At 45.4% G+C, this 27,393-nt stretch overlaps 1 protein-coding gene across 2 annotated transcripts in view; it reads right to left on the reverse strand.

Annotated features, from left to right (window-relative positions):
- Positions 1–326: 326 nt before the first annotated feature.
- srbd1 (S1 RNA binding domain 1) overlaps positions 327–27,393 on the reverse strand; it is a 94,558-nt gene continuing 67,491 nt past the window's right edge. For both annotated transcript variants that reach the window (XM_083775678.1, XM_083775677.1), the window contains 5 exons: positions 18,882–18,988; positions 17,108–17,275; positions 15,011–15,178; positions 3,873–4,057; positions 327–652 (listed from right to left, as the gene is read on the reverse strand). In XM_083775678.1, the coding sequence (XP_083631804.1) occupies positions 360–652; positions 3,873–4,057; positions 15,011–15,178; positions 17,108–17,275; positions 18,882–18,988 (921 nt within the window). In that variant the 3' untranslated portion in view covers positions 327–359. The remainder of the gene's footprint in view (positions 653–3,872; positions 4,058–15,010; positions 15,179–17,107; positions 17,276–18,881; positions 18,989–27,393) is intronic.

Below are 27,393 nucleotides of genomic sequence, written 5' to 3' on the forward strand. Positions count from 1 at the left end.
AAATGTCATAAGATTTTAGTCGACTAAATCTACAGTTGATTTAGTCGACTAAAATGTATTTTGGCGGGTCTTGATGCCGTCTTAATGAGTGTTTTTACACTTGCTGAAAATATTTTATAGCATGCAACCAAGTGTAAAATTACTTATACTGGATCTCTTGTCCACTAGTCACTTCCTAACATTTTAGTCTAGTTTTTATTTGTCGACGAAATTGTCAGTATATTTAGTCTTAGTTTTAGTCATCATAGCTTAGTCTTCATTTAGTTACCATTTCATTTTCGCCAGTGAAAAAAGGTAGTCGACGAAAACAACACTGACACACCACACCACTACCTCATCGCGGGTCGGTTGCTTCTTCTTTATCGGAGCACTCTGATGAGGTCCAGGCCGATGCGGCCCCGCTGGGCGTCCACGTTGAGCACCCGCACTTCCACACGCTCGCCGGGCCCCAGGGCCAGGCTGCGGCGGCGGCTGTCGGCGGGCAGCTTGCCGGCGGTGATGTTGCTCTTGTGGATGAGGCCCGCGCGGCCCACACCGATGTCCACGAAGGCGCCGAAGAGCGTGGCGTTGTCGACGCGGCCCGTCAGCACGGCGCCCACCCTCAGGTCGCTCATGGACACCACGCCGCGCTTGAAGTCCGCCTGCTCAAAGCCTGGGGGCAGAGAGAGAGAGAGAGGGACTAGGCATGTAACGATATATCGTATATCGCGACGATATGTATCGATTTATAAAAATAAATAAAAATCGAGGCTAGTGTGTGATAAGACATGTCAGCTGTAATCATTATTCCATCATATTCACATGATTTTTGGAGAGAAATGAGACAGTAGAGGCCTGGAGAGGGGAGCTGTATATGTGTCTGTGACTGTGCCCAGGTGATGGTCGTTATTGATGCTCATTAATACATCAAGGAAGGCAATTATCTTTGCAATGTAGTTAAATACAAATTGTGAAAAAAAGCTTTGGGGGGGGGAAGATAAATTTGTCTGGAAAATCATTGTGTTGAAAATATCATGAAAATCATCATCGTGAACCTCATATCGTGATACGTATCGTATCGTGAGTTGAGTGTATCGTTACATGCCTAAGAGGGACAAATACACAGAGAGAGAGAGAGAGAGAGTGAGAGGGATAAGAGAGAGATAAGGGAGGAAACGTGAAAGATAGATAAATAAAGTGAGAGAGAGAGACAAAGAGAAAGATGGGGAGAAAAATAACCTAAGAGTATTTGACAGATGAGGAAAAAGTAGGAGCACAAAGAATGGGAATGGAGCGATGGGAAGGCTTCGGTAGAGGAGACAGGGGGAGGGGAGGTGGGAGGGGGGGGAGGCAGCAAAGGAGATGAGACTAAACGAAGGGAGGGAAGGGAAGACAGAAGACATGAGGGCATGAAATGTGTGCCGGCAGCGTGTGGTGGTGGGGAAATGATGGAGGGAGGGAGGAAGAGAAAGAGAGAGGAGAGAGAGAGAGGGGACAGAAAAGGATGATGAACCAGACATCATATTTCTCAGCGGCAACCCGATCCTTTCCACCGCATACTTCCAGCATTCCCTCGCCTTGCCTTTCTCCTCCATGCTCCGCTTTCCGTTCAGGGTGGCTGTTTTTCGAGAGATCCTTTCCTTTCCGTGGCGTTAACACAAACATAGGGAGCTCCAGGAAATAGTCGGGTCCAATTATACTCCCCGTATAGCACTGATTTCACGCGGTAGCCCCGGCCCCCGGCACCCCACCCCCCCCCCCCCCCCCATCTGTTTGCTCAGCTGAGCGTTGGCCCGGGGAGGCCGCACCGCTGTGGGTTGAAACCCAATCGGCCCCAACCCGGGGATGAACCCGGTACGACGCATCGCTTCTTTTCCGAGGAACACAAGTTGGTCAGTCCAGGCCTGCTGGCCGAAACACAAGTGTTGCCCCAGCTTTTTGCATTTTTTCTATACTTCGCATGGCGATCCGCATCGACGGCCACTGGGGCTCAGTACAACCACGGCTGGCAACAATTACACCATTAAGCCACCGCGCGTGTGTGGCCGATCGGATGTCGACGTTGGGAGGAGGAAAAAAAAGGGCATTTTAAACTAAATAGTCGAACTCATCTGCCAAAGGTTTGTTGTAGTCTTGTCTATTTGTAAATTTTGACTTTCTCTGACTTCAGGGCTATAACAGTCTGTTGCAATGGTAACTTTGAAAATAATGTGCTCATCACAAGACCCAGATGGATACAGGAACATGCACAGGTAATTAAACATGGGTCATGTAAACACGTGTGGCAAAAGTGGAAACTTGAAAAAGGGATGAGTCAGTTAAAGGAAACAATTTGTGTTTGTATAAAAGACCCATGAGAGTCTATGAGAAAAGCAGACAAACATGTTGTGTACAGCATGGGTTCCCAAAGTGGGGTCCCGGGGACCCCTATAGGGGTACTTGAGGGAGTCCCAGGGCGTACCTATAGCTCAGTTAGCCCATTTAGACCTGACATCGAAATTACAAAAAACATCTTCTGAAAGAATATATATTCAAAGATTTGTGCCGCATTTTCCCGATTTTTCAAAAATAGCAGACCTACAAGCTCGTATAGATCTGCTATTTTTCAATAGCTAAAGTATAACATAATGCTTCATTAAAACACCAAAAGGGGTTCCCGCCCAGAATGGGTTAGATATAGTTACAGTAGGAACCAAATGGACCCTTATGAGTCTGTAACTCAGAGTGTACAAATGGAACCAAAATGGTTCATTTGGTTCCATTTTTAACACTCTCAGAGTTAAATGAACAGTGGTTTTACACTATAAATTGGGGGTACCAGAGATAGACATGCCATTAAATCGGGGATCGTGTGAAACTGGGAAGGGGGGGGGGGGGGGTCCATGAAATTAATATGTTTTGGAATCACTTATCTTCTCCTTATCGGGGGTCACTGGCATATGTTTTCAAATGGGGGGGGGGGGGTCCGTGGCCTAATAAATGTTGATTTGGGAACCACTGGTGTACAGTATGTGCGTGTACAGTACGTGTGCATGTGTGTGTACTGTACTGCAATACCTGACACACGCTCACAACACATTCAGTTTGGCTATTATTTACGCCGGCGCGCGACCAAGTATAACATTGTGTTGATCTCCCATGTGTTTGACAGTAGAGACAGCCTCTATCTAACCCACCCACAGTCTGCTAGAGCCATTACACACATAGCAGGTCTGAAAGTGCACACACTGCAGGCCTTTGTCGGGGCTTCGTCGGACACTATGGGAGCGTATGATGTTACGCTGCGGGACATGGCCTATTATAATATAGACAAGGAGAAGAGACACTGAGCATTGTAACCGGCTGACCGGCTGAACGGTTACTCGACAACTCTAGCCGACCGACATGGAGGCCAGCTTTCCGTCAGCCACTAGGGACCCGTAAAGAACAGTGGGGGGGGGGTCAAGAGAGAGATCGTCCAACTTGGAAACGGGACGAAAAATACTTAAAAAACTTGCAGCATGTTTATGGAACATTTTTTTTATGTCTGATAGTTTTTCATGTTTTCTTCCAGACATCATTATAAAAACTCGACGATATTGTAAACCCAACATTTTATGTATTTTTTTTCCTTTTCTTCATTTTTCTTCTTTTTGTTTTAAACAAATCAAGCGACGACTTTGTGGTCACTTTACGCTTGGTAAAAAAAAAGAAAAAAGGAAAAGAAAAGAGAAAGAATCACAGGCTAAAATCACAGCATCGCACCAAAACCTTAAGAGGGATGCGATTCAAGTGGCCAAAGCGATGGAAACTCAGCCTCCAGTGATGCTGGGAACAATCAGGCTGGTTTGCCGTTACGTTGAAAACAGGGTGTTTTTGGGGGGGGGGGGGGGGACTCGGAACAACTCTCATACCCTGTCGTATGTCGAAGCCGGGCGGCTGCGTCAGTCCGTCGATGATGAGCTTGAGGGTCTCCGGGCTGGTGTCCAGGGTCCGGGCCAGTTCCTCCACGCCGCTGGCCTTGACCTGGCTCTCCACGCGACGCCGCAGCTCCGCGCTCCCGATGTGCTCCACGCTATCGCCCACCAGAGAGAGGAAACTGCAGACAAAGAGGAGAAGAAGAGAGAGGCCGATGGAAAAGAGAGAAGGGGGGGAAACAAAGGAGGAAACTGTCAAGCAGCAGCAGCGTGTGAGAAAAAGAGAATCTCAGAAAACAGAAAACCTCAAATGTTTATCTGCAGGCGTCTTGTGTGCATGTGCAGGCATATTCATCCGTGTTTGGGGTGTATGTATCTTGCTCTGTGTGTGTGTGTGTGTGTGTGCACGCACGCAGGCGTGTACTGCATATGCCTGACAAAGTGTTAATAAATGAGGTTTTAATAGAGGTCCCAGGTGGACTGCAGCACGTGGGCTAAGTCCCCTGTTGAGTGAGAGACCCTGGGGGCTAACTCAGAGAGAGAGAGAGGGGGGGGGGGGGTGTATACTGTAAGTATAAAACATACAAATGAGGGGAAACAAGAGAGGCAAGAAGGAGGGGAGCTGGGGGAGGAAATAAGGGAACAGAAACAGAGGTGTGTTGAGAAAAAAACATGTAAACCGAGGGGAAAGTGAGGGGGGGGGGGAAGTAAGACGAGAAAGGGAGCAGGGAAGGAAATAAGGGGGCTGGAAAAGTGTGAGAATAATTATGCCCTAAATCTACAGGTTTGGATACTCTGCCCACTGTTCATAAAAAACACGCACTCACATGCACACACGCGCACACACACACGCACACACACTTACTTCACCCCCTAGTAAATCAGGTAGGTCCGCGGGGAGCTGTTAACGCCCTAACACCCTGCCTCGTGAAACTGCCTGAGCCTCGGTGGGACTGGACAGCACGTCACGTCAGTCAGACTGGCCGGACAAGCCTTCCTCAGTCCATTGCATGCATGCTGGCATAGCAATGTCCCGCCTCCCAGGATGTCTAGACACCTATAGTCGAGTTGCACCGTTTAAAATTCACTTTGCAATTATTACACGGAAAGTTATTAACTGAGTATACCAAACTGGCACGAGGGCCAGTGTGAGTGTCGGCACAGTGCTCGTGTCTGTGTTACTTACACGTTAACGTATTGTTGTGTGCTTGTGAACAATACAGTGAGACTAAGTGGAATGTGTGTGCATGTGTGTGACTGTGTATGTGTGTGTGTGTGTGTGTGTGTGTGTGTGTGTGTGTGTGTGTGTGTGTGAGTGAGTGAGAGAGATAGTAGTGTATGGTTGTGTGTGTGTGTGTGTGTGTGTGTCATTTAGGAATCTTTCCACAGCAGCTGATGGATAGGAGTATGTGTTTGTGCGCGCGTGTGTGTGTGTGTGTGTGTGTGTGTGCGCGCGCGTACTCGTATGTGGACCAGCTGGACATCGTCAGTGATGGATGTACGTCGCCGTGGCAGCCTGACGCCAAACGGACACCGCAGCTGTCCCCCGCCCCGTGACGGAAAGGACAGGTGGGCGGGCATGCATGCACATCGCACACGCACGCACACACACACATACACACGGCACGAAGATTGGACTCAAACACACACACACACACACACACACACACACACACACACACACACACACACACACACACACACGGAACTGGAAAGTGCTCAGTTGGCAGCAGGGAGGACAGTGTGGACGTAACAGGACACTGCTTGTGTACAAACTATGTATGAGACAGCTGGGAGTGGACGGGGTCCCTGCCAACTACCTCATTCCTGCTTTCCTCTCTCCTTTATACCTCTGTCTTACTCTCCTAACTCTCTCCCCCCATAACTCTCATGGACAACATGTGAGGGACCATTTTGGAGAAACCCCGGAGGGTCCCCTGGTTGGACCTCACCCTGAGAAGTCTCTCTATCCCTATTTCTCCTTCCTCCTCAGTCAGGAGACAAGAAGCGGGGTGCCTCAGCGACCGTGCGGCGTGTCCCACATACAGCAGGGCAGAGATTCTCAACCTTTAGAATGTCACGGACCCCCAGCTTGATATGCATTAGGTTAGACATAGCAGACAAGTATGAGCTCATATGAGCTTGTAGATCTGCTATTTTTCAATAGCTAAAGCATAGCATAATGCTAACACCAAAAGGGGTTCCCGCCCAAAATGGGTTAAAGACGGGGTGCCATAGCTTTGTAATTGTTCTGTTTTGTATGTGTCTATGGAGTTAACGCTCTAATAGACCCTCCCAGGCGTGGTTATAATATGCAAATAATATATATATATACCACTTTAGTGACACAACAACAATTAGCCCCTCCCCTTATTATCATACAACAACAGTTGTGGGCACGGCTTAAGTTCAGATGGGTGGTGCTAATTAAGGTGTAAACCAGGTATACTTAATGAACTGGTGGGTGTGGCCACATAAAAACACTTTCTTGAAAAACATCTTCCTCCTAATACAATCATAATACCTGATGATCATGTTTTAGGGGCTGAAAAATCATGGCACGCCGTCTTTAAAATTGTATAACATTTGATACCAATCTCTACTGTAAAATCCTCGCAAATTTGCCTCGGCTATAAACCCCAAATACCATGCCATGTGTTTCATGTTTTTTATAACTTGATACATTGTTTATATATATATATATATATATATATATATATATATATATAGTAGGCATACTAAACTAACTATATTCAAAGGAACAGATACGATGGAAATGCTTGTATTCTACAAGGTGTGGCTAGGATGTCTGCATTTCGTTGTGGTTTACACAAAGCTGCTAGGCCGACCACAAAATGGGGCTACGCATAGCGTTTCACAATAGGCACACACACGCCATATTGTGCACGAGGCTTTGTCCCAACATTCCACGGTATACGTTTCAATCTTCATCACAACCTTTCGTTCAGCCACAGAATTCCCATTATTACACTACAGGGGCTTGGAAGAAATCACTTTACATTGTAGGTGAAATGATCTCAATTTCCTCTTCTATTGCTGGGGTGCCACGGGCAGATTCCCTCTATTCACTAAATGCAATAAATGAGTACATTTAAACTTTGGTAGAGGTTTGGGTTGTACTGTGTGCTACAGAACCTTATTTGAATTAGGAATAAGCTCAGGATCCAGAATCTCAAGATCTTTTCTAATGCAAATAGCATAATATCAACAGGAAGTTGACGTTTTCATCATTTTTGAGTGGAACAGCAATGTCCGTGTTCACCTATGTGCCTATGTGTTGGTTAATGAGCACCAGTATGGCTATTAGTACCAGTAGGGGCGCTGTTGTGCCAGAAACAGAGAGAGAGAGAGAGAGTGCTGCACTGTTGCCTGCTAATATGAGAGAGAGAGAGAGAGAGAGAGAGAGAGAGAGAGAGAGGAAGGGGGGGGGGAGTTGAATCACTCAGTTCACACGAGTGTGATTTTTTTAAAGAAGGAAAGAATAAAGAAAGGACTAAAGATATCTTACCAATATTTGTTGTTACATCATGGCAAGTATGCATAACACAGACTTCTACCAAAGTTTGATTTAGTTTTAAAATAAATTAATATTACACAAAATTATCACTTGCACTATAACAACTGTTTTTCTGTTCTTGTCATGACGTCACACATTGTTAGCTATAAAATTACTTCTTGCTGGTAATGACACTATCATACCACAGTCAGACTATAAATTAGGCTTAATCTCTCTCTCCGGATCCTCCCATGCTTACTCATGTTCCAGCAACACCTATAAATTGTAATTTATATACTTTGCGGTACGACAGCTTTGCCCACCGACAGTGATTTATTTTGCCTCGTTATCTGTAGCAACTTGAAAATGCTAAGTTACAAAGTGACATGAACAACAACGTGGGGAGACATGTAAATAGCAGATCTACAAGCACACAACGCTCAAGTTTTGAGCTTGTATACATGTACCCTGAGCTGTAATTTTCACCATTTTGGAAAGTAGGGCAGAAGTGGTTAAGGGAAGACTACAGAAATATGACCCTTTTATCAATTTATTTAAATAAAAAGGTAAAAAAACAGCACCCTCTACTGGTTGTTTCCTTTTGAATTTGCCTCTGGGGGCGCCGCCCAATAGAGTGTGGATAACAGGATGTTGGCCTGTTTGGTCCACCCTCGACCTCAACCCTATGTTTTCATTCCACTAATCCCCAATGTTCACACGTTCTGAATAGCCCCTTTTATTAAAAAACAAACAAACAAACAAGCAAAAAGTATAAAGATGATAACACGGAGAGGTGAGAAAGAGAGGACTGGAGAGGACACAAGGACACAAAGGCCAGAGAGAAATGGGAGACAAAATGTGTTGATTTATGAAGAGGCATACATGCTGTCTCTGTACCTTCTGATCGTGTGGTGGGTGGGTGGCTGCTGGGCTCCGATTTCAGGTGTGTGTGTGTGTGTGTGTGTGTGTGTGTGTGTGTGTGTGTGTGTGTGTGACCCAGCTCATTTTTCCACTGGAGTGTGTTAGTATTTAAGGGGTACCAGGAGTCTGGGGGCCTCTACTGCTGGTGGGCCCACACTCAGCACATAATCACTACCAATACTGTGTGTGTGTGTGTGTGTGTGTGTGTGTGTGTGTGTGTGTGTGTGTGTGTGTCAGCGTGTGTGTGTGTCACAGTGTGTGTGCATGCGTGCGTGTGTTTGCGCGCGCGTGTGTGTGTTCAAGAAAGGGTGTATGCATGTTTTGAGAATGTGAGTGTGTATGCATATTTTAGAAAGTGTGCGTGTGCGTGAGACTGTGTGAGAGAGAGAGAGAGAGAGAGAGAGAGGGTTTGGGTGGGCTATGTTACAGATCGTATCCAGGCATCCAGTAAAAGACACCCCTCTGTCCAATATCATAGAAATATTATCAAAATGATTACAGGTAACACAAATATAAAATGTCCATACTGGAAAATAATGTATAATTCATACTTCGTCTTTGAAATTAGTACACCAAGTTGTAGTGTCCATGAAACAGAAGCAGACAAACTCTGTGAGTGTGTGCATGTGTGTGTGTGCACGTGTTGTGATATAGTTACAGAAATGGATGATGTGTGGTGCTGAGAGCAGTAATGGAGGATCCAGTTGCTCAAATGTGATGAACTTGATATGCTTCACACACACACACACACACACACACACACACACACACACACACACACACACACACACAGAGTGTCAGGGTCAGATGTGCCATTGATTTAAATGTTCCACCACTGTCCTCCCTTCTCCTCCTCTCAGCTGTCCCTTCATTGTAGGAGGGCAGCGATACCGATGCTGGGATCAGGTCGATAGCAGACTAAAATACTCCTACTCAGCATCGGCGAGGCTCGCCGATGCCAAGAACCCCTTTTCCTTTTTCGAGGGGCCTCCAACGCATGGCTTTGTGAAGATCACGGCGGCCGAGTCTATGGGATTTTTAATGTTTGCTTAGAGCACTTATATGGCGTGAATCGTTTTGCAAGCAAAGTCCATGGACTTTGAGGATATTACAATGTTTGTCTATGGAGAACTTGTGATGTAAAACGTTTGCCAGCCAAGTCTGCAGACTTTAATGTTTGTCTGGAGCACTTATGACGTCAACCGTTTGCCAGCCAAGTCTATGGACTTTAATGTTCGTTTAGAACACTTTAGAACCAGCCAAGTCTATGGACTTTAATGTTAGTTTAGAGAACTTTAGAACCAGCCACGTCTATAGACTTTAATGTTAGTTTATAACACTTCAGAACCAGCCAAGTCTATGGACTATAATAGTTGTTTAGAGCACTTATGACATAAATTGTTGCCAAGGTTATGGACTTTAATGTTCCTTTAGGGCCCTAAAGGACGGCGCAAGACGTCATGTGGCCAATATAAATACAGTGGGCGCCCCTCACTTCACACAAGTGTGATTTGTTTTGATCGACTCACCAGAAGTTGTGGAGCTGACGGTTATGTCGGTCTTTCTGTCAGGAACATCCACGACTATGGTCGTTATTATGTTATAATTTAGCTATTGAAAAATAGCAGATCTACGAGCTTGTAGGTCTGCTATGTTTGAACATCTTCTTCCACCATGGAATTTTCTGCAGCATCATGAACCACAGAGGACGGTCTCTGTTGGTGAACCAATGGCATTTCCTTTGGCCCTGCTGCCAACTGTTTCTAATTGCATCTGCCTCCAAAACAGAACGGACCGATAAAACGTAACGTGATAAGCAAGGTCATGTGCAGCGGCTGCTCTACCTCCACCAGCCCACCACATAGTGAACCAGTGATTCTGATGACTCCATCACATAGTGAACCAGTGATTCTGAGGACTCCACCACATAGTGAACCAGTGATTCTGAGGACTCCACCACATAGTGAACCAGTGATTCTGATGACTCCACCACATAGTGAACCATAGTGATTCTGATGACTCCACCACATAGTGAACCAGTGATTCTGATGACTCCACCACATAGTGAACCATAGTGATTCTGATGACTCCACCACATAGTGAACCATAGTGATTCTGATGACTCCACCACATAGTGAACCAGTGATTCTGATGACTCCACCACACAGTGAACCATAGTGATTCTGATGACTCCACCACACAGTGAACCAGTGATTCCGATGACTCCACCACATAGTGAACCATAGTGATTCTGATGACTCCACCACATAGTGAACCATAGTGATTCTGATGACTCCACCACACAGTGAACCAGTGATTCTGATGATTCCACCACATAGTGAACCAGTGATTCTGATGACTCCACCACATAGTGAACCATAGTGATTCTGATGACTCCACCACATAATGAACCAGTGATTCTGATGATTCCACCACACAGTGAACCATAGTGATTCTGATGACTCCACCACATGGTGAACCATAGTGATTCTGATGACTACACCACATAGTGAACCATAGTGATTCTGATGACTCCACCACATAGTGAACCAGTGATTCTGATGACTCCACCACACAGTGAACCATAGTGATTCTGAGGACTCCACCACATAGTGAACCAGTGATTCTGATGACTCCACCACATAGTGAACCAGTGATTCTGATGACTCCACCACATAGTGAACCATAGTGATTCTGATGACTCCACCACATAGTGAACCAGTGATTCTGATGACTCCACCACATAGTGAACCAGTGATTCTGATGACTCCACCACATAGTGAACCATAGTGATTCTGATGACTCCACCACATATTGAACCAGTGATTCTGAGGACTCCACCACACAGTGAACCATAGTGACTCTGATGACTCCACCACATAGTGAACCAGTGATTCCGATGACTCCACCACATGGTGAACCATAGTGATTCTGATGACTCCCATGGCCTCTTTCTTCTCTCTCTGGCACCAACCCTCAGACAACATTTACACTTGTGTGCAGTGGTGGAAAAAGTAAAAAAAAAAAGGTTTTTGTTTACTTGAGTAAAAGCATCAATACTGCAATGTAGAAATACTCTGTTACGGAGTTCAAAACTTACCAGAGAAAAAAGGACAAAGGAATTGGCATCAAAATTTACTTAAAGTACCAAAAGTAAAAAGTACTTATGCAGAAATGTCACATTTAACATTGAAAACATCAGTCCATTAAGCTACATATACCATCCATAAACCATACAGTAAAATAAAATAAAAAATGATAAAATAAAATATAATAGACAATTGCTGGATTGATGATAAATACTGATGTACTGTAAGGGCGAAGAGAACAACGATTGGAATGTTCTTTTAAATCACTATCACCACACAATCACACAGACGCGCGCACACGCATACGCACACACACACACACACACAGTGTGCCAGGTGTGTAATGATGAGTGACGTTTAAGAGGGCCACATTAGAACAGCAGCATTCGGGAGACATGCTGGCCTGTGATAACACACACCAGAGAGAGAGCGCGAGAGAGAGAGAGAGAGAGAGCGCGAGAGAGAGAGAGAGAGAGAGAGAGAGCGAGAGAGAGAGAGAGAGAGAGAGAGAGAGAGAGAGAGAGAGAGAGAGAAGCGAGACAGGGGGGTTCTGCCTGGTTTAGTAGGAAACTGGGCTGAACGGAGAGAAAGGAAAACAAATGTTATGGGGACAGACAGACAGAGAGCTTTGGGTGAAGTACAGAGAGCCAGTTGGAGAGGGAGAGCCCGAGAGAAGATGGAGAGAGAGAGATAGGCACAGACAAAATAAAGGAGGCAGGATGATTATTTATGCTTTTCTGAGAGGCTTTTAAAGGCTCTGACCCTGCATGCCTCGAATGGACTTATTGATGAAAGACTGGAAAGGACTGAATACATGCAGCACACGCGCGTAGCACGCACTCACACATGTCACACGCGCGCGCACACGCACACGCACACACACACACACGCACACTTTAAGAATTGTGAGTGACAGCCAAAAATATGAAACATGACTTCATATAGAATCTATATCCATCTTTCTGCACATACGCGCACACACACACACACACATGAAGAGAGGCCATTAAAGGCGCATCAACATGCTTAAAGCCACTAGTGTCAGATGTGATGTAGACTAAACACACAGTGAGTGACTGCAGCTGCGGGGGAGAGGACTGCACTCGCGCGCACACACACACACACACACACAAATGCACACGTACACACGTGTGCGCATGCGCACACACAGGCACACACACACACAGAGAGTATCGGGCAGATGTTCAATGTGCTTTTGATATCAGCACCAGCAGTGCTAACAATCATTTCTCACACAACCGCGCGCACACACACACACACACACACACACACACACACACACACACACACACACACACACACACACACACACACACACACACACACACACACACACACACACACACACACACACACACACACACACACGCACACACACACACACACACACACACACACACACACACAATCAGTTGTACAACGGCCTACCCTTGTTGCCCAGAGCATGTTGGAGCTAAGATGGAGTTGATTTTGACACAGTCTCATATGGGGCTGGTTAGAGTAGTGTGGGTTCTGATTTGATTTACAAAGACATAGGACGCAAAAAGAGTGGGCACCGGCTGTGCGCATGTGTGTGTGTGTATGTGTGTGCGCGCCTGTGTGCAACCGTGCATGCAAGCACAAACGTGTTGATGTTTATACAATTGTGTGTGACTGCGATGTTATGCCCGAGTGTCTATGTCACTGTGCATGTCCGTGCCAATACCATTGTCCATGTGTGTGTGTGTCCATGTGTGTGTGTGTCCAGTATAAAAAAACCCCCTTCACTTTGACTTTCTGCATATTTTCTTGTAAAACAAAGAAGGAATCCAAAACACATTATTCGGGCCATTTCCTTTCCTTTTTTCTTTTTGTCAACAATCCACGATGTTCCTTGATGTGATCAAAGTGACATGAGAGATTCCCCCAACAGAAAGACTCAACATAACTCCAGAAATCGGATTTAGAAGGAGGAATGCGGCATACACGTTTCAGATGGGAACGGAATGACCGGAGGGGAGAAGACTCGTCTCTTTGTCGGTGGATGGATCTTTGGAATAAAGTGGTTTATACTTAACACACTGTAAAGTTCCCAGTATTCATATATCCATTTGTGACTTTGACAGTGCACAAATCTTAACAAATGGACCCTCACAGGTCCATGTGGTTACATTTGTACTCATGGGGATGATCACACTGAGATGCATCGCTACCAGCACTACCAGTAGCTGCGCTTGGCACTCTTGGTTAAAAGCACTGACGAGCGGTGTGACTTTGTGCCTAGTGCTGAGCAGTTGAGAATATTTGAACTTGCCTTGAAGACATTCAGTCTTTATCCAGCGCCTTTATCCAAGCGCCTTTATCCAAGGCGCTTTACATATAGATTGTGCATTACATTCACCCACACATTCAAACACCGATGGCGACGGAAACCATGCATGTGCACGGTCCAACCAGCACATCAGGAGCAATTAGGTGGTCAGTGGTCGTCTTGCTCAAGGACAATTCGACACTCACTATGGGGGAGCCCGGGTTCGAACTGGCAACCTTGCGGTTACCATCCGGCCACTCTGAGCCGTCATCTTAATTAATTAACGGAGAGACAGCACTTTGTCCGCTACATGTGTCCGTCAAAACTCTGAGACAAATCATATCAAAGCACATTGGGAGGTTGATGTAAACAAACACAACAAAGACCTGTGGTAGAATAACGAGGACTGTATGCAGTGGATGTGGGCCATTCAGAACCCAAAACCAAGAATCAAAACACTTTCATCCTTAAACTTTATTCGGTTTCGGGAAGCCCTGCCCGAGCCAACACAGGTTTGGTGTTGTTTGGAGTATGCTGCAACCTTTACTTGGATTCCATTTCTGTCCCAGTCCCAAAATATGCACACTTTACTATATCTTTGGGAAATAAGTCTCCATTACAAAAAGTATGGAAGTATCAAGTGCAGTAGGTGAAATGGGTCATATCGTTAGATATACATTTTTACCATTGTGTTAATTCTCAGTACGCAGAACAACAGTAAAAGTAGAACTTTTGCGGTGTCCTTTCACACACTCAAGACTGAAATTACTCTCCTCTTTAAGTATGCATGATTTAAATGGGCTTCGTCCTATTGTATCACTTTCGGGATCAAATCTGAAATAATAAGAGACTCGGAGTAGAACCGCTGCTCCTTCGCCTGGAAAGGAGTCAGCTGAGGTGGTTCGGGCATCTGGTTAGGATGCCTCTCGGGCGCCTCCCTAGGGAGGTCCTCGACGCACGTCCCACATGGGAGGAGACCCCCGGGGGCAGACCAAGGCGCAGTTGAAGGAAACACATCGACTCACTGGCCTTGGAACGTCTCGGAATCCCCCCAGGAAGAAGTCACTAATGTTGCTCTGGAGAGGGAAGTACTATGGAGCACTCTGGTGGAGCTGTTGCCCCCCCGCGACCCGACTACGGAAAAGCGGTTGAAGATGGATGGATGGATGGATCTTCCATGCTATCTTTGTAGAAGTGAAAATACATTAAACTAATGAATGGTATGTAAATACGTGTAGTTGTTCTGTGCATCATTGCAGTGCGTGTGCGTGCTTGTGTGCGTGCGTGCGTGCGGTACCTCTGTGCTATGTGGTAGGACTCCGGGTGGATGCAGGTCTGGTCCAAGGGGTTGGGACATGACGGGACGTTGGCGTTGGCCTTTCCTTTGGTCTTCTTAGCGGCTGGTTTCTCTGCCACCACGGCGGCTGCTGCTGCTGGCCCTGACGTCCATGTGCTGCCACTCAGACTGTAGAGAGACACAGCACCACCTCACATTTTAACCCATCCTGACCTGAGATCAGATTCTATAAATGTCTTCTACATCCTGACAGTTTTCTGAAAAAGCTATGTTTCTATGTCAGTCGTTCTTCGATTTTTCAAAAATAGCAGACCAACAAGCTCGTAGCGAGCCACTCGGTGGCGCGCTATGAGCTTGTAGATCTGCTATTTTTCAATAGCTAAAGCATAACAAAATGCTAACACCAAAAGGGGTTCCCTCCCAAAATGGGTTTACCCATTTAGGCCCAACGTCGAAATTTAAAAACATTCTTCAAACTCCTGACGGTTTTCTGAAAAATACCTATTGTTTCTGTATCAGTGGTGCTCAATATTTCATGTCAAGGACCCCAAAAGTTATATGTAATATGCCTCCGACCCCCCCATCTGAAAATATGTTGTTCCAGGGACCTCCCCAGAAGCTTTGAGTTAAAATGTTCACTCTGAAAGAATATATATTCAAAGATTTGAGGCACATTTTCACGATTTTTCTAAAATAGCAGACCTACAAGTTCATAGCGCGGCACTCGGTGCCGCGCTATGAGCTTGTAGATCTGCTATTTTGTCTAGCTAAAGTATAACATGATGGTTTAAAACACCAAAAGGGGTTCCCGGCGCCCAAAATGGATTAACCCTTGGACTACCAGTCCCAATTTCTTTGTTTGGGTAACAAATTGGCATATTTTTAATTCATCGTTTTAACATACAAGAAAGATCTGGTGGATTGAAGAGATGTTTTTTTTTCTTTCATTCATTGCAAATGTATTCTCTCGATTCGCCACCAGATGGCGGGAAAGCACCATTATGCTGATTTTGGCTAAAATAGACGGATCTTCCTAAGTCACTTCCGGTTCAACGATCAACAACAACCTGTAGTATTTTGACCCTAGTCAATAGCTTGGCTGGTCCGGATTGCTAAGCTAATGCTATATTTTTCATAACTAAGTCAAATTAACCTCAAATCAACCCCAAAAGATCGCAAAATATCACATTTTTTACAGCGACGCACATAGAGACGGCGCGCGTGCACGATAGCGCACGATCACGCGGATTTCGGCCGTTTTTTGGTAAATTACATCCAACATTAGTGATATTAGCGAAAAAATATTAATTTTTGCTCTTTTGACCCCGTGATAACTGATATTGATTGTCATTCCGTTTTTTCCGTTAACGGGAGGTTTAGATTTTTCGATTAATTCAGTTTTTTCCGTGAATTGTAGGCCAAGGGTTAACATACCATCTTTATCAAGTATCTAAACGTTCTCATTAGGACATGTTGGCGTCAGCTGTAGCTACGTTGCGCAGGCCGCACAGCTTCATTTATTCTCGATTGCTTTCCGCAAATAACTGATTTTAAGGTCATTTTATTTCTATAGCACATTTCAACAACAACAAGGCAATTCACTGTGCTTTACACAAAACATCAAGCAAAGGAAACACAATTATACAATCCCATTAGGATGCATAAAACAAAAAAGGTAAAAAAAACATAAATACAATTACAGTGCAGGAGAGAAAGAAAAGGCTAAATAAGCTAAATAAACAGAAAGGTCTTTATAGTTAACCCATTTTGGGCGTGAACCCCTTTTCGTGTTTTAAGCATTACGTTATACTTTAGCTATTGAAAAATAGCAGATCTACAAGCTCATAGCGCGCCACGAGCTTGTAGGTCTGCTATTTTTGAAAAATCGAAGAACGACTGACATGGAAACATAGCTTTTTCAGAAAACTGTCAGGATGTAGAAGACATTTTTTTAATCTGATCTCAGGTCAGAATAGGTAAGAAAAAAGAGCAGTTTGTTACAGATACAGTATTGTGGTGCATAAAAACAAAATGCTGCTTCCCCCCAAAAACAGTGAAGCAAGACCGGGTTGAACGGCGTGTGGTCGTTGTACGTACCTGTGTAGCGTCAGAGGGTTGATGCGTATGAAGCCGGCACACTGCTGGTAGCTCTTGGGCCCCATGCCCTTCACCAGCTTGAGCTGCTCCCTGTTGAGGAAGGGTCCGTTCTGTTCCCGCCACTCGGCGATGCTGCGCGCCCGCCCCGCGTTCAGACCCGACACGTGTCTACGAGAAACACCTCAGAATTATTCTACATATAAGTACACAGCACAGGTTATCATACATTCAATACAGATATATAACAAAAAGCATATGATTCATATTTTAGGTTTGTATAGCGTTGATTGATTTGATGTGTTGGTTTTGAACGCAAAAGCAACTTTTGGTTCATGATTGTCACGACAACTTTGCTTCACGTTTGTTCGTGAGCACAAAATGTTGAATGCATGAGCATTTTCTAAAAGACGCCCATTGAGCTACACTACATGTTTCTATTAATGTTGTGTGGGGAAAGGCATAATTCCTAATATTGTTTTAGTATTCGAGAACACTCTCTTGACACGTAATAACGTTTGCGAGACACTGCTGTGAGATAAATGGTGTTGCTGTATAGCTTGTCATAAAAAAGAAAGACTAAAAGTAGAAACAGGGCCTGTAGTTGCTAACATCACAACTGTGACAGGAAGTAAGAAGAGAGGCAGTATAAGAGACCAGGAGGACAGCCCAGAACGTGACCTGCCATTCAATGTGACAACTATTTTTTCTTCTTTTAATGAGCAGGAACACACTTTCACAAGAAACACGCACACGCACACGCACACACACACACCGCACACGCACACACACACCGCACACGCACACGCACACACACGTACACACCACACACACACACACACACACACACACCTAAAATGTTTAGATTAGAGTGTGTGTTTGTCCAGGTCTGGAGCTCAATTAGCTCTGCTCGCACACTTCATGTCCACAGCCCAGAGAGACTCCGGTCACTCTGAAACACACTGCTATGTCAACACTCCGCATAATACTGCAGTCATCAACACGTCTGTGTGTGTGTGTGTGTGTGTGTGTGTGTGTGTGCGTGTGTGCGTGCGCATGCATGGCCGTGTGTGTCTGGAGCCCTTGCAGGCATGGAAAAAGCTCATTTAACCATGCAGCAGACAAGTAAACAGATGACCTGATGGCTACTCTGCTGCCTGATTTCATAAAGGTTGTGCACGCGTGTGTGTGTGCACGTGTGTGTGTGCGTGCGTGCGTGCGCGCGCAAGCGTGAATGTATTGCACTGAACTTGTGCTCCTGTGTGTCTATTCACATGCATGTTTTTACAAAAAAAATACAGGCATGTGTGCTTACGTTTCTTTTTTTGTTGCAGTAGGCCAAAGATTTTTCGAAGTGTGACTGGGAACGTATTTGTGTGTTTGTGTTGCTGTATCAGTGCTGGAATGCTCTGTGTTGGACCCAGAGGGTCCAGTGAGGTAGACTGGGCGTATAGTGTTAGACTAAACAGCGAGCTGGGGTGTGTGTGTGTGTGTGTGTGTGTGTGTGTGTGTGTGTGTGTGCGCACGCACGTGAACGCCAGTCTGTGTGAAAATGACATTTTTGCCATGTTGTGACTGCTGAGGGAAAGTATGTCGGAGGTCTCTGGCCCCTACTCCATCACCACTCCAAGGTAATGTGCCGCCGTGCGCATGTGTGACTGTGAATGTGAATATATGAGAGAGAAAGTGAAATAGAGCAGAACTGTGTGCACTTGCTTGAAGTTGTGTGTGTGTGTGTGTGTGTGTGTGTGTGTGTGCACGCTCGCGCATTTCCTACCTCATCAGAATCTCGGAGCAAATGTTGATGTCCACTCCCACGAAGCTCACGCACTCCTGCACCACCCCATCCAACGCCGCCTTCAGAGCCCCTGACGACACGTCATGCTGCACGCACACACACACGCGCACACGCACACACACACACACACACACACACACACACACACACACACACACACACACACACACACACACGCACACACACACACACACACACACACACACACACACACAGGAAAATGTAAGACTGCTTACAGGATTAGCAGATAAATGACACAGAGTCACTGCATCGGTCTGTCACGCCACGCCAAAAAGCAGATAGCTTCACAGAGACACTGACAGACAAAAAGCTATTCATCGACCATATTCACACCCGTGACCATTTTGCTCTCGCATGCACGTCACAAGCAAAATGTCAGTAAGTGGACGAATGATGAAGTTGTTCGAGACGGGGAATGTTTAGGCCCTGATCTGCGGTTTATTCTTCAAAGCTATATATCTCCACCTTTCTACTATACACGCTTACTCTGTGTTGTCAATAAAAGACCCTCTGAATGAACTCTTCATGCAGTACGTATACATCCCCAGCTAAGAAGGACACAGGAAATCCCAGGACACAGATGTCACTGTAGCAGTAGACGAGCCGACACGCAGAAGATCAGCTCAGACATCCTCAGAACGGGTCAGTGGACGACACACACACAAAGTGGTAACGACATCTGCCTTCTCAACCTTAAGCTCACGTCACTAAGCTTTCCACATGGCGGAAAGCCTGGTTTCCGTTCCGAAGTGACCAGTGGTGTCTTGAATGGCTAATATTACATTCACTGCCATAACCCTGCGCGGTGTTAGGTGTCTCTAAAACATCCCCCCGATTTGTTCTGGAAAGTCTATGCCCCGAAAGCTATTAGTGCAATCCAAAATCTCAAATAATACAAGCCTTATACTTTCTGGTTATTAGCCGCTACCCTCAGAGGCCATGACATTGTCCTTTGTTCTTTTAACTGGCAACTGCGATGTGAGTAATCATCAACAATAAAAGGATATATACACATGGCTCGTATACATCGCACTAGCATACCAGAGCTAGCCAGATCTAGCCTGGTTAATAAACCAGACCGAATCAGCCGTTGGCAAAAAAAAATTGCCTACCGGCGGATTTCGGTCTGGAGAGGCTCAATTGTACGCCCATTTTCTACACACGAAAACGTGTGCGCCCAATAGGGACACGGTATGCAATATGGGCGGGCTTTGGTACAGTGACGTTCAATGCTTGAGACCTTTGACTGACAGTAGCTCTGACCAATTGCGTCAAAGAGAAAATGTTTCCCTGGAAATGAAATCCAAGCTGAGCCTCCCCAGACTAATATCCCGCGGATCCGTACGATATTAGTCTGGTTTATTAACCAGGCTAAGCCAGATCTGGTCGGGGCCTACAGTACATTAAACAAATATAAAATGCCACATCCTAGGTTTTATTTGATTAGACATCTGTGGACGTCTTTAGCATCATAAGTGTTTTACGTTCACATACATTTGAGGTTACAAAGCAAATAAATCATCTGTATCATCGCATCACAGGTGTACAGGTGTAAAAGAGTGGGTGAAAATAGTTTTTGTGCAGTACACCTACAATAGGTATCAAAAGTCTTTCTATGGTTGAGCTGGACATTGATGCCTCAAGCAGCTGGCGATACAGCTACAGTAGATGATGGCTAGTTAAGTGTGTGTGTTTTTGCGTGCGTGCGTCAGTGCATGCAGCCCAGTCTGGCCTGATTTGTCCTGTAACTCGATCAAGTCACTGAACAAACACTGGCATGTAAACGGATAACAACACCGCTGGCTAGCAAACGCACCCTTTCCTCTGTCAGCAATAACAGGACAGGGAGAGAGCTAGAGAGAAAGATGCAGCGCAAGAGAGATACCGATACAGCAGGAGGAGCCAGGGCTTGATTTTACCAGCCACATGGTGCATAGCAGATTGACTTAAATCTAATATACTGTGTGCGTGCGTGCATGCGTCGATGGATGGATAGAGCCAACCCAGAGAATTGTACCTACAGTTCAAGTGGTTATATAAGCCAACATGTGATGGGCCCTGTTACAGCGCCACCATGAGGCCAGTTTGAACAATGTGTGGCAGATGGTTCTTCCTGTTCCCGTTCTGTGCGTCATGCAAACTCAAAGGTTTCACACCAAAAGTGCTCACAGGACTGACACACACACAGACGGACACACCGACGGTCAGAGGTGAAAACATAGTCTCTCTGGCCTTCGGTTGTAGACAATGACAGAGATTGTGTAAGAAGAGAAAGAAAACAGAGGATGGAGAGAAAGAAAGTGATGGAGCATAGGTAATTGAAACCAGTCTTGTGTGACTGTGGCAGAATAGGAGGGTTCTAGTTGCTGGGGTTAGGTGAGCATGACACGCACACACAGACACAGACACAGACACAGACACACACAGTCACACACACACACACACACCAATCTTAAATTCACTTGACCTTGGCTGCATTAACAGCAAGAGACATTGAGTGAAATAGATAAGAGGGAGAGATAAGAGAGATCCTGCCTTTTCCTAATAGCCCCAGATCAGCCTATGAGGTGCACTGCCCCCACTGGCTCCACAGGTGAAGTGCGGCTGTGTGAGTGCGAGTGGGAATATTGCCCACGGCAACGTTGGAGACAGTAAGAATAAACGCTGTAAACAACAGCCAGATCGCATAACTGTGAGACTGAAAGATTTACTATTTCCGGTGTGTGTGTGTGTGTGTGTGTTGGGGTGGGGTGGCAGAGGGAGGGAGGGAGAGAGGAAATCACCTGTAATGTCACACCGGAGAAGAGTGTTTTGTTTTCACACGAGAATAGCGTAGGTGTGTTTGAGTGTGTTTTGTGTTAACCTGCCGTAAAACAAGTTCTCACGTTGCACCTGTAACCTTATAGTAGGACAAAAACATGAGGGTCGTATGAGCTATGCAGGTCGCGCACACACACACACACACACACACACACACACACACACACACACACACACACACACACACACACACACACACACACACACAAGTTTTATCTTTTAAACTGAGACGGAAGTGAAGAGATGATGTTCTCATAATCAGACACCTGCATGAAGGAATGAACCCACAGGCCATCTCATTAATGAGGGGAAACGCTACTACAGTATATTTTAATAAATAATAATCAATAACAGTATTATTATTATTATTATCTATACTATATATCAATAATAATAATAATAATAGTAGTAGTCTTAATATACAATACTGCATAATACTGTATATAAAAAAAAATTAAGACCATCACCCGAGGTTGCAAATACAGGCATCAGTTTCTTTTCATTTAATTTTTTCATTAGTGTGTCATATTTTTGTGTGTGCGTGCGCGCGCGAGAGAGAGAGCGAAGAAAAATCCTTTGTGTTAATTTAACTGTGAAGACAGTACAAATGGAGTCATTGGTTCCATCTGTACAATCTCAATTAAATTAGCACCGAGGATTTGACTGTGTACACTGTAGGTGTGGTGTAACCCTGAGGCTAGGCTTAGTAACATTAGCTATTTGGCCTAATAGGAGGGACGCAACTCACCGTCTCACTGATTTACTACTGGAAACCTCTTGCTGGGTTTCTCGCTCTCACTCTCTCTCACACACACACACACACACACACACACACACATGCGCACATGCACACACACACAGGGAGGTTGAGGCTGCTGCCTCATTAGTTATCCATCAATCAACTTCAGTCCAGGAACTACTTTTCCGAGGTGCCAGGGGAGCTTTTTACTGTCGCGCACGCTGATTTATGACTCGCACCCTCAGAAAGACAGAAAGAAAGAAAGAAAGAAAGAAAGAAAGAAAGAAAGAAAGAAAGAAAGATGGAGAGGGGTAGAGAGGTAGAGAGAAGAAGTGAGGGACTGGAGATCTTTGTCTCCACCAGGCCGAAGGCATGGGGAGAGAGTATGTTTTGAACTCCGTCCGTGTGTGCGTGTGTCCGTCCGTCCGTCCATTACCAGCTAATATCCGGCACCGTTGGCCCGAACCATGCCAAAATATTCCTCAATGGCCTGTTATAGCGCCACCATGAGGCCGATTTAGGCAAAACACATTTCTGTAGATTACTCGTACACATTTTATCCATACATCAAACAATTCGGTATACACTATCTCCATAGTCATGTGATCAACACGGATCTGCATCATTTTCCATCTTCCATCCTGATTGGCTAAGATTGGTTTCCAAAGCTCACATGACTGGTCCATTTCGAACAAAATGCCACAAATAAACAGTGTGCAATTTCCGTGAAATTATACACGCACATTTCTACTAGGCCGAAGACGACATGACACGACATTTTCCAAAATCAGCCTCACGGTGGCACTATAACAGGGCAATTCCTGTTTTACCTATAACTGCATCGATCTGTATACAACTTAAGTATCCGCACTCCCTAGAGGCCATGGAAAAACATTGTCCCTGCATCCCTCCACATCTGCCAGTTATAGCGCCACCATGAAGCCGATTTCTGCAAAACACATTGTTTATGTTAGTCGCACAGATTTCATCCAAATCTCACGCAAGTCGGTACACATGATCTCTGTAGTCATGTGATCAAGACGACTCTGTTGGATTTCTTAGATTCTACACTGATTGGCTAAGATTGCCTTCCAAAGTTTTCAGGAGTGGCCAGTTTTGTACAAAATGCTGCACATGTCCTGCTCGTCCAGAATTCTATCCTCAGAGATGCCATGAGTGATCTGGCTCTGCATTTCCTCAACAAAATGAAGAAAATTGTTGCAAAAAACAAACATGTTTATATTACGCCTAAACATTTTGCCAAACATCACACACACTCAAGTCCTATCCTCCTGGAGGAGACCTGTGCCCAGAAGGGCACTTTTTCTAGTTGTGGTCTATTATTACAATCTTAACACTTGGGATTTTGTAGTGGCAAACAGGGAGGACAAGGAAAAAATAGGTTCAGCAGCGTTCCAGAGCGCAGGGTGTCCTTGGCATTGGAGACCCTGTTAAAAATGTTTCTTTTGTGTGTGTGTGTGTGTGTGTGTGTGTGTCTCACTGTGTTTGCCTTGGAGTGGAACAGAGTTACAGTTACATCAGACAAGGCGGTTCTGCTCTATTAAGCGCGCGCACACACAGTGTGTGTGGAGAGTGTGTGTGTGTGTATGTCATCACATCCAGAGAGCCGGGGCCCTCGTAGTGTTCCACTCACTTTACTGTGGCACTGTGCACAGCAGTGGAGCATGTCTCCCTCTGTCCTCACTCCCTCTTCCCCCAACCCTTCTCTGGCCGTCTCCCTTTGCACCCTTCCGTTCCCCTCCTGTCCATCGTCTGTCTATCAGTCGTCAGTCGTCACCGTCTCTCCCTTTCTCCTCAGACGTGGTTGGTTGGTTAAGCAGGCGGGCAAGAGGGGTTGAGGAGGCCGCCGAGTGGCTGAAAGCTTCTTGGGAGCCAGTGGTGCCGGTGTGGTGTAACAATAGCCACTGTTTCCATCCGAGGGTTTACAAAAAAGGATTAACGAGAAGCTTGAACGGCAACTTAGCCACTTTGTGGCTGAACGATATACTTTGTCTTAAGCCTGTGTCGTGCCCGGAAATAAACGATCTATACGAGCTCACGTGTCGCATGGAAACGTCTGCTATTTTCTTCGGTTTTAATGACACGCCGGAAATAGGGGACGTCAAAATAGGGACGAATGTGGTGTACACGCTGAGAAGTAATGAAAACACTTTTGTCAAATATATAAGGCTTAAATAAAGGTATATTCAGTGATTTCACTTAATTCAAATATCACTTATTTTTTTGTTTTGTTGTGATAATCCTCTCTACTATAGAGTGTGCTGACCATATAAGGAGTTCCTCCCTGTCCCCAGTTAACCCCTGGGGGTCAAAAAACCGTAGGTTTAGTTTTTGGCTCTCTATCCTGATTGGATGAAAGGCTTTGGGTCACAGCCAAAAACGAAGGTTTTTTGAGAAAAATCACTGAATATACCTTTAACAATGGAACGGTTCCTGTCATCTCCATGTCCAAGAGTAGAGACCAGCTGGATCACATTAAATAAGTGACACAGGGGTGAAAAATGGGTTACAAAATCGTGGGATAAAAAAAAATATATATATATAAAACAAAAGTAAGGCCAGTTTGAATGGACAGGTATCAGTCAAAAGGGAGACATCGAAGAGGAAGGACGGGTGGGGAGGGATCAACATCAGGTCAGCTCCATATATGGAGATTCAAGGGTTAGAGGTTTGAGGTCAGACGTGGAGTTGCTGGCCCGGCTCCATATATGCAGATCTAGGTGATGCTCCAGTCTTCTCCATGTATGGCTATCCAGGGTTTGACGAGGTCAGTGTCGTGATCTTCATATATGGAGACAGCCATATATGGAGCGTGTCACGAGGCATGACTGACTGACGGCCATATTATGGTGGCATGACGTGACATGAGGCGTGACGTCTGACGCCATATATGGTGGCGTGACGGACGGACTGACTGACAAGTTTTCATAGTAATCCGCGACCTACAGTAGCAATAATAAACATAATACACTTAAAATTGGAGATGGACTATTATGTGTACACATACGTACACTATGCATGGGTGCATAGAGTTGTTGTGCCAGATGCTACTTCATGCCAGATATGTGAGATGTTACATGGGCCTCAAGAAGAAGCATAAAAACCCGACGCTCCCCATCTCTCCTCACTGTAATCGATCAAAAGGTGTTCAAGCAGTGATAATTGTTAACTGAATAAGTACTGCTGTAGAAAATCTATCACTTACACAGTACACACACGATTATGCACACAACCAAATACCCTTTGACACCATGTGTACAGAAATAGACCCAAAGCCTTTATTACGTACAGACCTTATGACATACCTTCCCTCCGGCTGCGCTAAACACACCCCCTGTGCACTTGCCCCGCCCCCAAAACATAACCTTCCTGAAACCACCAGGGCGACTGGATTCCGAAGTGTGAATGCGGCACGTTTGGATTGGACAGTATGAACTACCACAGCTGGCCAACCAGTATGTGGGAACAAAGTGCTTCTGTCTGCACCTTGAGCACTTAAACTGCTCCTTGACAAGCCACATGTCAATCACAGACCAGAGAGAGAGAGAAAGAGAGAGGGTCATTTCAGTGACAACTAGAAGAATTTCGATGGCCCCCCATTCTTCCATCAAATCCAGAAAACCCCCACGCGCAAAACCATGCATGCGCATGAAAACACAAAGAACTTCCCTCTTTTGTAAGTTGAGATTGGTACTCACTCCTATAAGCCCCCAAATCCAACAAACGAAGCAGGGAAGGGAAAGTGAGAGGTGGCCGTAGGGAAAAGGAGAGAGAGAGGCAGAGTCAACTGCTGAGGTGCTGACTGACATGGAGCCGCAATGGCAGGACAGACCAAGGGCCCCCCCCCCCCGGGGGGGTTGGGAGCGAAGGGCTGTATGAGAGCTGCCACTCACGGCCTGGCAACTGCAACACACTGCTGGAGCCAGAATGGCGGCGAGTACAGAGAGGCAGCCCGGAGGGCAAAAGCAGTGGTAGTAGTATAGCTGTGGTGGTAATATTAGTACGGTCATTAAAAACAAAGACGTCATTAAAAAGATTAAGTGGCATTAAGGCCCCCAAAGGTCTTCCGCTTTTCTCCAGCCCCCTCCAGATGAGAACTTTATTCTCCCAGCTCGTGGGAACAGGAGCTCATTGCGACAGATTTCTGTGACCAGATGTAGTGTTAAGTGGTTAAGGATCTTGTATGTTGGACCCAAGCTAGGTCCCCTACTGGCCGGAGATCCAAACAGCGCTAGAGCCTGATTCCCCTGCGTCTCTCCTGTGGGGTTGGAAGATGACCACTATTGGCCCCATACTGTTAACTCCCCAACGGTGAAAGTGAGCACAACTCGCACGCTTCTCAAGTCAAGTGGATTATATTCACGCAAGCAGTTAGCTTACCAATAATCCTCTTAACAAAATGGAAAAATACAACATACAACAAATAATTAATAATGAGTTATATTACGTTTTAATGTGTAATATTAACACACCACATTGTCAAAAAACAAGTGGGTGCAGAGAGTTAACAAATTGCATTGTATACAGTAAAAGAAGAAAATATCTCTTTAACTGGCTAAAAAGTGTCAGTAAAAAAGACAAAAGGGAGGGGGGGGGTGGGGCTGGGTTATTTGAAGGTCATTCGGTCATTGATTGACAGCTTCCATAAGCTGTGTGAGAACTCTACACATCGCACAGGGAATCACTCTAGGAACGCTTGGTTTGGGAGTGTGTGTGTGTGCTTGCATGAGTATATATGCGGTTGAATCGCAGGAAGTTGAGAAATATCCATTAGCATTTGAAGAGACCTGTTAGCAAAACATAAAGCCTTCCCCTCACTGTCATATCGCTTACAGCTGCTGATTTATGAGTTTTGCGCGCACACACACACTAGAGCCAGAGGTGTCAAGA

Source organism: Protomyctophum parallelum, assembly GCF_964188405.1.
Source record: "Protomyctophum parallelum genome assembly, chromosome: 10".
Lineage (NCBI taxonomy): Eukaryota > Metazoa > Chordata > Actinopteri > Myctophiformes > Myctophidae > Protomyctophum > Protomyctophum parallelum.